The 14,437-nt window shown below is 35.4% G+C and overlaps 1 protein-coding gene across 3 annotated transcripts in view; it reads right to left on the bottom strand.

Moving 5' to 3' along the window:
* LOC131049864 (uncharacterized) overlaps positions 1–14,437 on the bottom strand; it is a 268,522-nt gene that overhangs the window by 88,889 nt on the left and 165,196 nt on the right. For all 3 annotated transcript variants that reach the window (XR_009106814.2, XM_057983957.2, XM_057983949.2), the window contains exons 9-10: positions 6,102–6,227; positions 4,761–4,949 (exon numbers count right to left, since the gene is read on the bottom strand). Coding sequence is in view for 2 of the 3 variants with exons in the window: in XM_057983957.2 (XP_057839940.2) it covers positions 4,761–4,949; positions 6,102–6,227 (315 nt within the window). In the remaining variant the exon portion in view is untranslated. The remainder of the gene's footprint in view (positions 1–4,760; positions 4,950–6,101; positions 6,228–14,437) is intronic.

The following is a 14,437-nucleotide window of genomic DNA, read 5'->3' as shown; positions in this document are numbered from 1 at the left end:
TTATAGTGGCTTGGATGAGGTGGGTTTTCCTCGCTACCACTTGGGTCGTTCTCTTCTCACTAGTAGTCCTAATGACCACACGGGAAGACAAGCCCTCTAAAGATTAAACAAAAAGAGCCTATTGCTCAAGACACAAAAGACAGTGATTCAATTTTAGTGCACCAATTGAAGTGTTTGCTAGTCTATGAAAATAAGGCACACAATAAAAATCCCAAAAACCTTGCCAAGGACCTGCAACAAAGATTTATTAGTAGTTTGGATTGTTTCAAATGATCACCCCTTCCTGCAAGCACACAAGTTAGGTAAATTTTAGATCCAAAAGACTTTGTGAAATAGGGGCCTTCAACAATGTGTTTTGTTGACCAATTCAAAGACCTGATTCATCATAAAAAAAGACCACCTATAAAATTTTAAGAGATTTCCAGAAATGTAAGAAAATCCAAAAAATTTGTTAATTTGCTCCAAAAATTAATTTTTTATGAAAAATCATAAAAAATTCATATAAAATGCAAAATCGATCCAAAAAATATGAAATTTTTACTGGAGATTTTTGATGGTCTTCCAAACCTACACAAAAAATTTCCTGCAACAAATCCAAGCAGTTTGTGAGATATGAGTAAAATAATGCAAAACCCTAATTTTCAAAGATCTGATTTTTGAAGAATGATTTTGCATCAAATTTAAAATCACAAAGAACAGATCCTGTGTATAATTCTGAGAGATTTCCAAAAAAGTAAGAAAATCCAAAAAATTCGCTAATTTGCTCTCAAAATTAATTTTTTATGAAAAATCATAAAAAATTCATATAAAATGCAAAATCGATCCAAAAAATCTGAAATTTTTACTGAATCTTTCTGATACTGTTCCCGACTTGCACAAAAACTTTTATGGAAAAATTCGAAGCCGTCTGTGAGATCTGATCAAAATAAATAAAAACCCTAATTTTTAAAGATCTGATTTTTAGGGAAATATTTTGCATCAAAATTAAATTCACAAAGAACAGATCTTGTGTATAATTATGAGAGATTTTCAAAAATGTAAGAAAATCTGAAAAATTCTCTCATTTGCTCTCAAAATAAATTTTTTATGAAAAATCATAAAAAATTCCTAAAAATTGAAAATTTGCTCCAAAAATTCTGAATTTTGGATTGAGAGCTCCTGATACTTTCTTCAACCTGCAAAAAAAATTTGGTGCAAAATTTCCAAGCCGTTTATGAGATATGATCGAATCTCTCCAAGATCTTGATTTTGTGTCCAAAACCCTAGCTGCACAAGGTTATTCTCCAAATTGTTTTACAAAACAGCAATATAGGGTTAGAAAAATCTGAAAAAAACATAGATCTAAGAAAAATCCATGTCCCACCGGGCGTGCCAAAATGTATATGGTGAAAATGGATAACAATGATAACAATATTGAAAGACTAAAATGGATTCAACCACTAAACCCTAGCCTAACAATGAACAAAGATCCACCATAACATATGAAGATAACCTAAGACAATGCAAATAACTCAAAATCACAAAGATTATACCATCACATGTCCACTAGGGTTTTGATCTCCATTCTTCCTATCTCCATTGATCTTGCTTGATATACTTGCTCTCAGATTTTTGTATGCACAAGAGCTCAACAAAGAACGGAATGTGGTTGCAAGTGGAATTGTAGTGTAGTCAATTGATCAAGTAGTTAGGGTTTGACAATGAAGAAAGCATCTCCTTAAATAGAAGACACAATAAGAAATGGAGGGTTAAGATTGAGAGGTGTAAAAAAGGAGGTCGGCTAGGATTAGAGGGTAGGTATAAGAAATACCAAAATAATGAAAGAGGTAGGTAGTGTATGAATTAAGAGATGAATGACATGTGTCATGTGTAGAAAAAGATAATGAATTAATTAAATAAATAAAGATTTATTTAATTAATAGAAGAAGTAGGACAATTAAATAAATAAAATATTTATTTAATTTAGGAAAGGGATAATTTAAATAAATAAATATATTTATTTAAATGAGAAATAAGGCTAGAAGAGGATAAATGAATTAATTAAATAAATAAAAATTTATTTAATTAATAGAAGAATTAGGCTTAGATAATTAAATAAATAAAATATTTATTTAATTAGACATGACAATTTTGAGTGTCTACACTAACGTATAGACAAACTAAGAAAATATATAATAATATTTTCAAATTTTATTCTGATCAGTAAAGGACGCACAAGCATAAGGCCAAAATCAGACACAGCACCAAGGATTATAGCAGGGATATAAAGATCTAATCAGACACAGCTATCCAATTGAGGCATAGCCTCTCATATTTTCAAAGCATGAACAAATAGACATATTCAGCAACAGTGATTACTTGTTATCTATCAACCATATTCAAGTCAATAATTATATCAGATTTCATTATCTCAAATAATACTTCACTATTCATATCAGAAACATGGCCTCATTGTTAATTTCAATTTTCTATCAAAATATATAGGCAATCAACAATCAAAACCTTGTTAAAGTTAAGGTCGTTCCTTTAAGTAAATCGAAGGTGACATAATAATTTTAAGAAAGGTATTGGTTACATGCCATAGTTGATATCTTAATCTATCTATTTGAAGGCAAATTCTAAGTATCTCTTCAAGGGACATTACATCTGATCACCCAACACATAGAAGAGATAACCCAGATTCATAAACTTGTTCCAGCTCTTTTCTTAACATCAAAGAAATGATCGGCAACTAGGACATTGCCTCAAACCCTCAGTTGCACAACCAGTATAGAGAATACCTGAAACACCTCCAAAAACATCACAAAATCTCTGCAAAAACACCAAAAAGCAAACCAACAAACTTGCAATCAAAATACCTTAAATATTTTCATTCTTTTTGAAACCTTGATCTACAACTTTGAAGGCATTTGTGTTTCCTGAGATAGTAACTCACCCAAACCAGCTAGGGAGGATCTTTCACCACCAAAACTAGTGCTTTGACAAGGTTTATCCTCAATCAACTTTGGAAGAACTTCTCTATTCACTCCAGCAACATCCTGTTATGTGTCCAAACTCTAAATTTGAGAGATGACAGCCAAAAACTCCAATTTTTAGAGTTTAGAGTGAATTAGGGCACTTTAAAATTTAAGTCCCCCCACATCACCTAGGTATCCAACTTGGGGAACAAAAAGCACCTTATTAATATTTAAGCACCAAAGTGAATAATAATAGCATATTACTTCAGTGCAAATATTTAAAATAATATCAATCACCTTACGGAAACTTGCTAAGATGCCAAAAATGGAAAGTCAATTATGCCAGAGCACTACTGATGCTGAAAGATGATGATTAGTGCCAAAATTAGCGCTGACTATGAATAGCAATGTTCTCCAAGGATTGAAGGAAAACAAACCCAAAAATATTGATGCCAAACAAGCACTTACAATAAATAGCAGTGTTCTTCAAAAACTGAGAACCCAAAAATACTCAGAACATTGGTGCCAAAACGAGCACTTATTATATATAGCAATGTTCTCTAAGGACTGAGGAGAACAAATCTAAAAAAACACATAATGTTGGTGCCGAAACGAGCACTTTAAGTAGAAATGTTCTCCAAGTACTGAGAACAAACCTAGAAAAACACAGAACGTTGGTACCAAAACGACCACTTGTTATAAATACTAATGTTCTCCAAAGATTGAGAACAAATTCAAAAAATCTAGAACACTACAAGAAGTATTGTCACCAACTTGAGGCACCAACTGAGCTCCAAACCATCACCAGATAACAAGAAAACCCTAAACTGGGCTCTCCAAGAATGCTAGAACTCTCCCAATTCAATTGAAAACCTTCAACAAAAACCCATAAACTCGCCAACGCTCACAGAACAGTATGGCGTAAACATGGGGACACTACATTTTGCATATCTTGTTATAGAGACATCTATGTCTACCACATCCATTTGGTATTTTTCACTTAATAGGAAAAGACCTAGGACCAATGAAATAGTTGGGTTTGGCTTTGCAGGTACCTATTGCAATGCTTCTGCATTTCAACCAACACTTGCAATCCATGAGACTGCAAATCATCAAGGCATACACAGCTTGTGCATATAAACATTAGCTGCAAAATCCCTGTTCCAAAGGCTACAAGTGTTACACAAGCTGGGAGGGCAGACAAGGTCAGTGAGCCTGGTTACATCAGCATATTGAATTGAATGTTCTTAAGAATCTCAAGTGGTTGATTAATTAACACAATATGTCCATAATCAATAATTATTGCAATCTTTAAGACAGCCACTTGTTAAGGGGCTTTTCATAAGAACAATGAAATGAATATTTTTAACACCTGAATTAACCTCGATCATATCTATCATTGCTATAATGCATATACATCCCTTCACAATGTTCAGTTCTCTGTGATCAGTAGAGAAGCTACTAACATATATGACAGATTAGATTTGGAATTATAATATGATACAATTATTGCTGGAAAGTAAAGAGAGATCACCAAAGATGAGGCAAAATTATACAAAACATTTACTACCGAATTATATCATGGTCATATTCCACTAATGGAATCTAGTCATCATGTGTTCGCTGGTGTTCATTACAGGACTAGTTACAAATGGAAAAACTGTAAGAATTTAATGTAACTTTACCAGCTAGTTTGTATATCAAACATCTCAAACATTATCAATCAAAGGTAAAGCTAGTTTGTATAAATAAAGAATGAGATTATGAAGTAAATCTTTTGGGGGAAAAAGAGTGGATTCTTACCTTGTTTTCTACAGCTTTTATAGGTTGAGCAGATATAAACAATGGCAAAGATAAGTTGAAATAAGAATGTCTGTATTCCTCCAAAGGCTTCTCTTGCAAGATTTTAAAAACCTCAAGACACATCAGACCCCCAACAACAGAAGCTGTAGTGATGATTGATGGAATTGTCCTCCCACCAATAAGCCTTGCCTGGTACCAAGTAGTAAAACATTACAAATGCTAGTATGCAATCGTCCTTCCAGGAAAAACATAATACTAGACTAAATTTTGGCATAAAAATACCACATTAAAAGCATATCAAACTAATTGAAAAGGCTTATAGCTTCCATTACTTGCCAAAGGTCTATAGCCAGAAAACAAATAAGTGTTTACTTTACAGAAAACAAGAATGTCATGATAATTGCATCCTGTATTTACCCAGAGTAGCAACAAATGACTCTGAAAATCATAAGTTGATTGAGAATTCTGTTTACAAAGCCCCAAAATAGAATTCACATTATAAAAAAGACCAAGAAGCACCTATCCTTGTTTACAGTTATGAGTCAAAGGAATCTTCTAGTTAATTCAATCCAAAGTTACAAAGGTGCTGGAGCCTGGCCTTAAAATTGACACGTCAAATGCACACCTATACCTAAACAGTAATTTTGAGTTATTCAAGACCACAAACTTCCATCACAAAATGCAAACTCCTTGAGCTTAAGTTGTAAGGCACGTCATCCGCTAGTAAGACTGAATATGAATTGTTGGTGGTACCATTTACACCATGGTTATACATAGTGCATATTCGATAGCATGACCATAACAATACATGCAAATAAATTCTGCCCACTCAAATAATCTTTGAAAGGCATGTTAATATTTTGTGATTCATATATATTGTGTCGCAAATAATATTGTCTGTAGTTTGGTGCTCAAAACATTTACAAAGTTGGGGTGGAAACAAGAAACCTAAAGCATTAAGTTTAATTCAGAATAATCCCCACAATCTTCAAATATGTAATGCTAACAAATGATATTTGTTAACAACCCTTTTCAAGTGGAACTATAAACTTAATAATCATTTACCCACACCGATCGTAAGAATCTCACATTTTAAATTGCATGAATTGAACATTCAAATAATACTTCTGTACTCAGTAAAATTTATAAAGCAAGAATGGAATAAGAATGCATCATCTATTATTTCGTCATGACAAAACACACAATTATCCACCTCTTAAAGAATCAAGAAATTGGAGAAGCCAAAATAAATTCTGTTCTCAAAATAATCAAACTAAAATCTTGCTTAATAGATAAAATGTTAGAACAATGCAATATTTCCATCAAATCAAGTTTTCTAACCTGCAATTTATCAGAATAACCTATCCCATAGTTCTGCGATCGCAGGTTTGCTGCTGAATGAACAAATTCAGCGTGAAAATTTCCCTCATCGTCCTTGTCAAAGTTTACGGGCGAAAGACGATAGCCCTGTACAATGGTAATTCATATTTAGTAGCATGTAAATCTACATATTTCCACATTAAAAATTAACACTAGATTATGATTCAACATGCAATAAAGAAATTACTGCATTAACAGAGAAAATTCCACCTTTGGTGGAAAGCATTCCTACAAGAAATGGATGTGAAAATAGCATTCCTACATGATGGCTGGGACAAGGAAATTTATATGACATATCCAAAGCTAACAAAAGTAAAGAGCAATTTCCTTTCAGATTATAAAAGTCCTTGTATGGTCTCAAACAGTCTCTTGAGTGGTACCAAAAACTTGATACATTTGTGTTGGGATTGGGATTTTTGAGATCCAAATCAAAAGATTGTGTTTATTTATAACAATATACACTACTTGATATCATTCTCTACGTAGACAATATGTTGCAGCTGTAAGATCAAGTTTATTATGCACATTTTTCTGTTGATAAATTATTGTATGAAGCATTTTGAACACAATATAGATTACTTCCTTGTTATCATTCTCTACATAGACAATATGTTCTAATTGTAAGATCAAGTTTATTCTGCACATTTTTCTCTTGATAAATTATTGTATGAAGCATTTTCACACCTCTAGTTCCTTTCAAGATCTTGTTGAGAAAGATAGAAGAGGTCATAATGCTAGAAATGATGAAAGTGATGAAGAAAAAAATGAATAAATAAATGTAGAAGCCATGGAGCCTATTGTAGTAGAAGAAAATCAAGATCAAGTGAAGATGTTGAAAGTTATTTCAAGCATTAGTAAGAGACCTAGAAATGAGATGCTTAGTTATGCTAATAGTTTCAATTGTTGGAAATACTTCGTTGTCATTGATGTCAAAGCAAGATTGTTGTCATTGATGTCAAAGCAAGATTGTTGTCATTGATGTCAAAGCAAGATTGTTATCATTGATGTCAATGGTCTATGTGATATTATTAGAAGTTATCATTGATGTCAAAATATCACAGTCACTGATGTCACAATGATTTAAATAAAGTTTAAGAATTTATTACGGCATTCAGAGCAGAGATTATATCTAAATGAGCAGTGATTACATATTAAAGAAACAAAAAGGAGAGCAGTTAATGAAGGCAACAATCATTATTTTAGAGGGCAATGATCTATGGAGTGATTTATTTTAAATAGCAATTCACAAATGAGGAGAAGAGTTTCACATAAGCAACGATTAAGAGAATATAAGGCTTTGATTCAAATTTGGATTCCAATATGATGGCCGACCTTTCTAGATCCTAAGTGCTGATCGACCTTTTGGCATATAAGTAAAGTCATTCATTAGGGGCCAACTCCCCTAGAACATGTCAAACAAAACAAAAATATGAAGTGAAGAAACCATAGATTTCATAATGTTTGATAAGGCTAACTCTTCCTTATGTTGTGTCTTGGTAAGTTTAAAATTGAAAATAAATTTAATTGTTTTTTGAAAGAGGCTGACCTGGTTGGTATAGTCACCTCCTTTGGCTAATGAATAACATTTGAACAAGAGCAGAGTTAAAGCAAATCTAGAGCAGAAAATTATGAAGGACAGTTCAGATGTATATTAAAGAAGGAACAAACTTATGGAGAATAAAGAACGAGCAGTCTTGAAGAACATATAAGAACAAATCATAAGAGCAGATTGAGGCAAATCATAAGGGCATGTTTGGAGCAGATTATATCAGACCTTTTTATAGACCTGGAGCAGACTTCATAGCACAATTCTTGCAGATTTTATACCTGATTTTGGAGCAGATATAAGTGCAGTTCTGAGAAGACTTCATTGATGATTTTGGAGTAGATATAAGTGTCATTCTGAGCAGACTTCGTTGATGTTTTTGGAGCAAACAAAAGTGCAGTTCTGAGCAGACTTCATTGATGATTTTCGAGCAGACATAAGTGCAGCTTTCAGGTAGATTTATAGCAATTTTGGAGCAGATCTCATAGTAGACTCCATATCTGATTTGGAGCAGAAGTTATAGCATCATTTGAAAAGACATAAGTGCAGTATTGGAGCAGACATAAGAGCAAATATTGGAGTTGTCATTATAGAAGACATTGAAGAGGTTGGTGCCTCCCAAAAAGAGATTGGTGCTTAGTTGTGGGGATTGGTGTCTCTAGTGGGTTGGTGCCTACAAATCTATAAGTGGAGATTGGTGTCTTCAAGTAGGTTGGTGCCTATGACGTTTGTAAGAAGAGTTTCATATAAGCAAATATTTTGCCGTGGTTTTCTCCCATAAGGGTTTCCACATAAATCATGTTGTCTTCTTGTCATTGATATTGTGCAATGATGTTATTGTGCTTGTTAAGTTGGAAAAGTAAAAGATTGTATTATACCGATTCAAGTACTTATAAGCATTAGTTGGTCAATGGTTGTGTTCCTCTTGGCAAGAGTCAAGCTCTTTAAATAGATTTTATATCGTCAAGGAAAGCAATATGATCTAGTCGGGTTGACTCTAATACTTGGCTGACCATCTCTGGTCTAATTCTGTTATAACTTCATTATTTGGTATTTATTATTGGTTCTATTCATTATTTCAAGTGTTTATTTCATCAAATTGGAGAGTAAACATTTCAGAGGTATATATTTTTATGGATTGGCCAGTTTCTATAGGAAGTTCACTAGAAATTTCAATGGTATATTTACACCAATAATTGAAAGCATAGTTTCAGGATTGGGGCCCCGAGCACTCAGCAAGACTTGCCCAGCTCATGAGTCCTTAGGGTGGCCGAGGCAAGTTGACCAAGGATCCTAAGCCAAGTCTAGCCAAGTACTCATCTAAGTCTTGCTACAAGGATCCCGAGTCTTTGGCTCAGATTGCCAAGTCCTAAGCCTGGACTCTTTTGGCGCCTGAACATTAACAGAAATAGCGATTGATATTTCAAATTTTGAGACTTTGCAATTCATATGACAGGTATAATGTTTGAATTATAAAAAATTGATAGTCAAATTAGACTTATATGTTCTCTAAATGCATTGATTTCTTTTTTGTGAGTGATAATGAGTTTGTTTTTTTGCCAAGTCTGTGCCAAGTTTTTTGTGGAGACCGAGTCAAAATTTTGGGCTGTCGAATCTACTTTAATTTTGAGTTTTCAAACTCTAACTGAAACAATGAGAGGAGATATAAGGGAATTTAAGTTTACCATTGATGCACACAGAAGATTTGAATTATTGAAAAAAAAGGTTATAGATTAACCAATGTTAGCATTGTCAAATTGTGAAATGTATTTTAGACTAATTGTCATGCAAGTGGTAGCACAATTGGAGTAATATTAAGTCAAGAAGAAAGACTAATAGAATATTTCAATGAGAAAATGAAGCATGCAAAAAGAAAAAATCAAACTACGATCAATACTTTTATGCCATAGTCCAAGCATGGAAACAATGGAGATATTATTTGTTACCATAGGAATTTGTGTTGTACATAGCTTATCAACTGTTGCAATATTTGAATCTTGAACGATCAAGGTGTAATCCAAACAAATTCTTGATGCATTCACTAGGAGACAAATTTGTTGATTGAAATGAGAGTTGAAGTAGTTGAATTTGAGGGAAATAAAGAATTTGTGTGAGAATGACATTGATTTTGTTGTCACTTGCTGAAGGGTTAACAAGGAATGTTAATGAACTTTGGAGTTGCTCTAGCAGGCTACAATGGATGCTAAAGCCTAAATACCATTCGTTCATGCACCTATTATAGTAGAGCATCTTTATAGAGTTCTAATCTTGCCATTCTGGCTTTAACGTTTTTGAGAAAAAGCATTACCTCAACAATACTAGAAGTTCATTCCACCTCAACTAACAATTTGTGTAGACATTTCTTCCTATTCCTTGTATCAAGGCTTCCACATACTAAATGGCCATTTGTTGTTGATGACATGCCTTGGTCTTGATTTGGCATTTTAACTAGTTCATATTGTGAATGTATTATTTCATTGGGCTCTGGCAACTTTTCTCTTAGCATGAGTTGTACAGTAACCTCTTCAGCAGAATAGGCAATCATCTGCCTACTTCCTTTCACCTACTTTCAAAGATGGGAAGAAAATTCCCATAATACTATATCTCCCACAAAAGAATTAGGGTTCCACTTTGTTTCTAGTGGAAGGATAAAGTTGTGTTGATAAAAACTTATAGATCTAATTGCAAAAACTCTTCGTCCATTGAAACAAGAGGAAGAAATGAAATTATGCTTACCATTCAAAACTTGTGTTACTGCTCTTGCAAGTACAAGGCATGGACCTTAGATAGTGGTATGCACTCTATGATGTGTCCAAACAAGCAAAAAATTTCTTCAGAACCATAATCTTTTCTTTTTGCCTCATAGACACCAAACACCATTGTTTTTTCATGGACTACATGATTTTGAGACATTAACCTTGAGAACATTGGGATGCAGCCTCTACGATCTATGTCCTAGTTTCTAATTGTGTTAATTGAGACTTGAGTGCCTCAATTTCCAGCTCCTACGCTTCTTTTCTCGCTTAACAGCCAATTCTTCATTATTTGCGTGAATATTGATTGTGCATTCCCCAATTCAACCTAGTGATATTCACCAACCATATACTACCTTGTTCAAGTTGCACAACTAAATCACAAATAGATGAGACTGTCTCCTTCAGCTTGTGCAACAATAAACTCTTCTTTTGCTAACCAACTGTAGATGGCAAATATGTCGCATTAAATAATACTTTGTTATGTTTAGTTTTAAATAAATGGCAATGTAATGTTCCTATAGAGGTTAGTTGGTAGTTGCCGACAATTGGTATCCCAGCCAACCGCTAGGTGGTATGAATATGTCATATTGTATCGGGAACGGGATGAATGTTGTTGTATCCATTACATACTGGAAATAAAGATATATCATTTTGCCATATGTTGCTATAAATTCTCTGTGTTGTGTTAATGTGCTATATATTTCCTGTTTACTCCTGGTAGTTAAAGAACACACCCCATAGGAAGTAAACATTTTGGCGTCGTTGCCGATACAAACTTGGAGATCAATATGGCAGCAGGCGGTAGGCACATATAATGGGCTGACCATTCCAACAAGTACTAGTAATTGAAAGTGACATCCAAGAAGAAGTGACACAAGTGGAAGTACAAGAGGATCAACTGACGAAAGACCTGGTAGACCTGTGGGAGGTTTTGGTCACCCAGTATGTGCAAAGGGAAGCTCGAGAGAGAGCGGTCCCTAAAAGAACAGTGCGTAGTGAACTCACAGTGAACATTGTTGTCTTCGATCTTCTCGGAAGTCTTCCAACGCTGTTGGCACAAAATCAAATCAAACTGCAAAACCGTCAAGAGGAAAGCAACCATGAATGACGTCGGCAACAAATATTGCAACGATATAAAGAACAGAACTGTAGGGAAGAAAAGGAGATGGATACGAGCAAAGGTTGTACCCTTGGCAATTAATTCCCCAACAACCGAAAGACCAACAACGTATTAGAAACACCCAAGAGGTAGAGGAGGGAACAGTATGGAGATCTCTCCATATAGGAGAACAAAGTGAGCGGAGACGGCGGTTACGGAAAATTGTTGAAGGCTCAGAGAGTCCAAAAAGAAGAAGCAAGAGTCAGAGTGTGAGTCAAAGTTGTAGTTGGGAGAGGTAGAGACCGTGTACATGGAACCAGTTGGTAGAGGTTGCTAGGAACCTACCACTTCCAAACGTAGTGGAGGAAGATCTCACCGACCAGACCGCACACTCAACATCGAGTGAAGAGTCTGGAACCGAGTCCAAGAGCAGTTGGTCTGTATAGTCGGCACGTGATGAAGAGAAGAGCGGAACCTCAAGACCGAGGTTACAACAATTTTGGAAAAATTCGACTTCATACCCTTCATAAATGATAGGAGCCTCTCTGCTACACGGGCAATCTGAGGGTCCTAGCCAATGTCAATATTCTTCACAATGTGTCCCACGTCGCTCAAGAACTTTGCCACCCCTTCCAACTAGGAGACACAATGTTGCACAGTGCCAAGGGGATCCTCTAGGTTGGGTTTACCCAAGCGAAGTACAAGCTACTCTGCTTTATGAGACGAAGACTCTTCCCCTCCTGTAGGCTCGCTAGCTCCTAGTGGCTCCTGCTGTACTTGCCATTCCCTCATTTTGCCATAAAGAAGTTTCATTTCACCAGATAGTGATGACTCGTCAGCTGGGTTCTCTACGGAAATACCCAATGTCTATAGCCACAAGTCAATGGTCTCCTCCTGGCCTTCTGTGTCATCCCTAGCAGTGAAGTGTGCAAGTATCACTCCTACTCATGATACCTGTCGTTCCCTCGCTTTGCCATCAGGAAGTTTCATTCCGCCCGATGGCGATGACTCATCAGGTGGGTTCTCTAAGGCAATACCAAATGTCTGTAGCCATGAGTCAATGGTCTCCTCCTAGCCTTTTGTGTCATCCCCAAGGGTGAAGTGTGCAAGTGTCACCCCTCCTCATGGTGCCATTCTAGTGGGTGGCGGCAATGCTTCGACATCCACTATCACTCTTACAAGTTTCAGTACGATCGCTTGGACCCTTAGTTCCACGGACGGTGTCAAATTTCCTATTTCTCCAACTGGCGCAGGAATGTCACAACTAACTTGAACCCTTGGTTCTGCCGATGGTGTCAAATTCTCAATTTCTCCAACTAATTCTTAAGGATTGCTACATGCACAACAATTGTGGTTCCTTCAACTTGGCACCTTTGCAATCTTGTTGTAACCTAAACACTGGGGGTTCTTCAATTGCAGGAGTAGTCTTTTGTTGTCTTTTCTTAGGTGTCAGTTGCACAACTCTTGCAAGTGAAGCAAAGAATTCCACTCATGCGGTATTCAGTCTTGCCACCCTTAATTCCTCTATTATATTCAACTTGATTAATCTATGGTGTGCAAGAAATTTTCAATATCCCTTCAAAAGTTCTCCAATCATTTTTCTCAACAAGTAGGAAGAATGGGATATTAATGGGTCAACAATGTTGTAGATGAGAAAGGATCTTGAAGTGGTACCCATAGAGATGGCTACATTTGGCCATATTGTGCAAACTAGTGCAACAAACTCCATTGGAAGAATATTTAGGGCTTTCACTCTCCAAGAAGAATGAATCCTAAGTCGGCTCTATACTCACTTTCAATTTGTCCAAGTCTTCTTCTTGTATCAATAAGCCTATTGTTATTGAACTTGTAGACCTTCTACCTTGTCAATTTGTAATTTCAATGAGTATGACTTGCAGAATTTCTACTACTAGCACATCATCTTTCAACAAACTGTTAAATTCAAGGGTAATATCATTATAGGAGCCAATGAACAACTTGAAAATTTGCATCCACCCTATGTTTTGAAACTTTCTAGTGAATCTTGTGTTGCTATGCAACACCTCATTGGTGGTTGGCTCCTTCCTTGTGATGTTAGCGTCCATTTACTACCCTTGTGTTTCCTAGAGATGATGATAACTCTTTCTCCTTCTATCATACAATATGATGGCATTGTATGAATTTTGCAAAGTATGAATGTGAAAATATAGTTGTGACACCTATGGTCATCATTAATGTGTGCCTAACAATTATTATCCACTTTCTTATCTATTGTTAGTACCATCATTTCCAATGAGTCTTTATGATTTACTTTTTCACCTTCATTTGCAATTATAAATATCACATATATTTTTTCTATTTTTCATCACTTCTTATGAAAATTGCCCTCCAACGTAAAAGTGTACACCCATCCTCGGATGTCATTCTCCAATTTTTCTTTTTCTTTTTGAGGCTGATTCGGAAAAAAGAGAGGCATAGTGGTGGTATCAGCTTTCCTATAGCTGATTTTTGGCGAGAGTTTTCCTTTCGTATGTTTATTTTATGTTGTTTGTTAGCTGGTCCTATTTGGTGGTAGTTGTGATCTCTCTCCATCATTTTGGTAGTGGTCTTCTCATGGCTCAGTTTAGGACAAAATAGTAGTGACTCTAGTGACATCGATATGAAATAAGAGATTGAAGCATCTATATTTTGTCATGTCCCCCATCCCAGACCAAAGCATAGTAGAGGTACACAGAAGGAGCCATCAAATATCATCGATCATACTAATTGTTAATGATCAAAGTAAAATCGATTATCAGGCACTCAACAAACAATGAGCATCAACTACAAAAAAGGATCCGATCACCTTGATCATCAAGCACGCTATAATACGCAGATCGAATATGGCAAAGTGAGGGAGCAATTGATGTAATGGGAA

Source organism: Cryptomeria japonica, chromosome 5, assembly GCF_030272615.1.
Source record: "Cryptomeria japonica chromosome 5, Sugi_1.0, whole genome shotgun sequence".
NCBI classification, from domain to species: Eukaryota; Viridiplantae; Streptophyta; class Pinopsida; order Cupressales; family Cupressaceae; genus Cryptomeria; species Cryptomeria japonica.
This window is presented reverse-complemented; position numbering and strand designations above follow the sequence as displayed.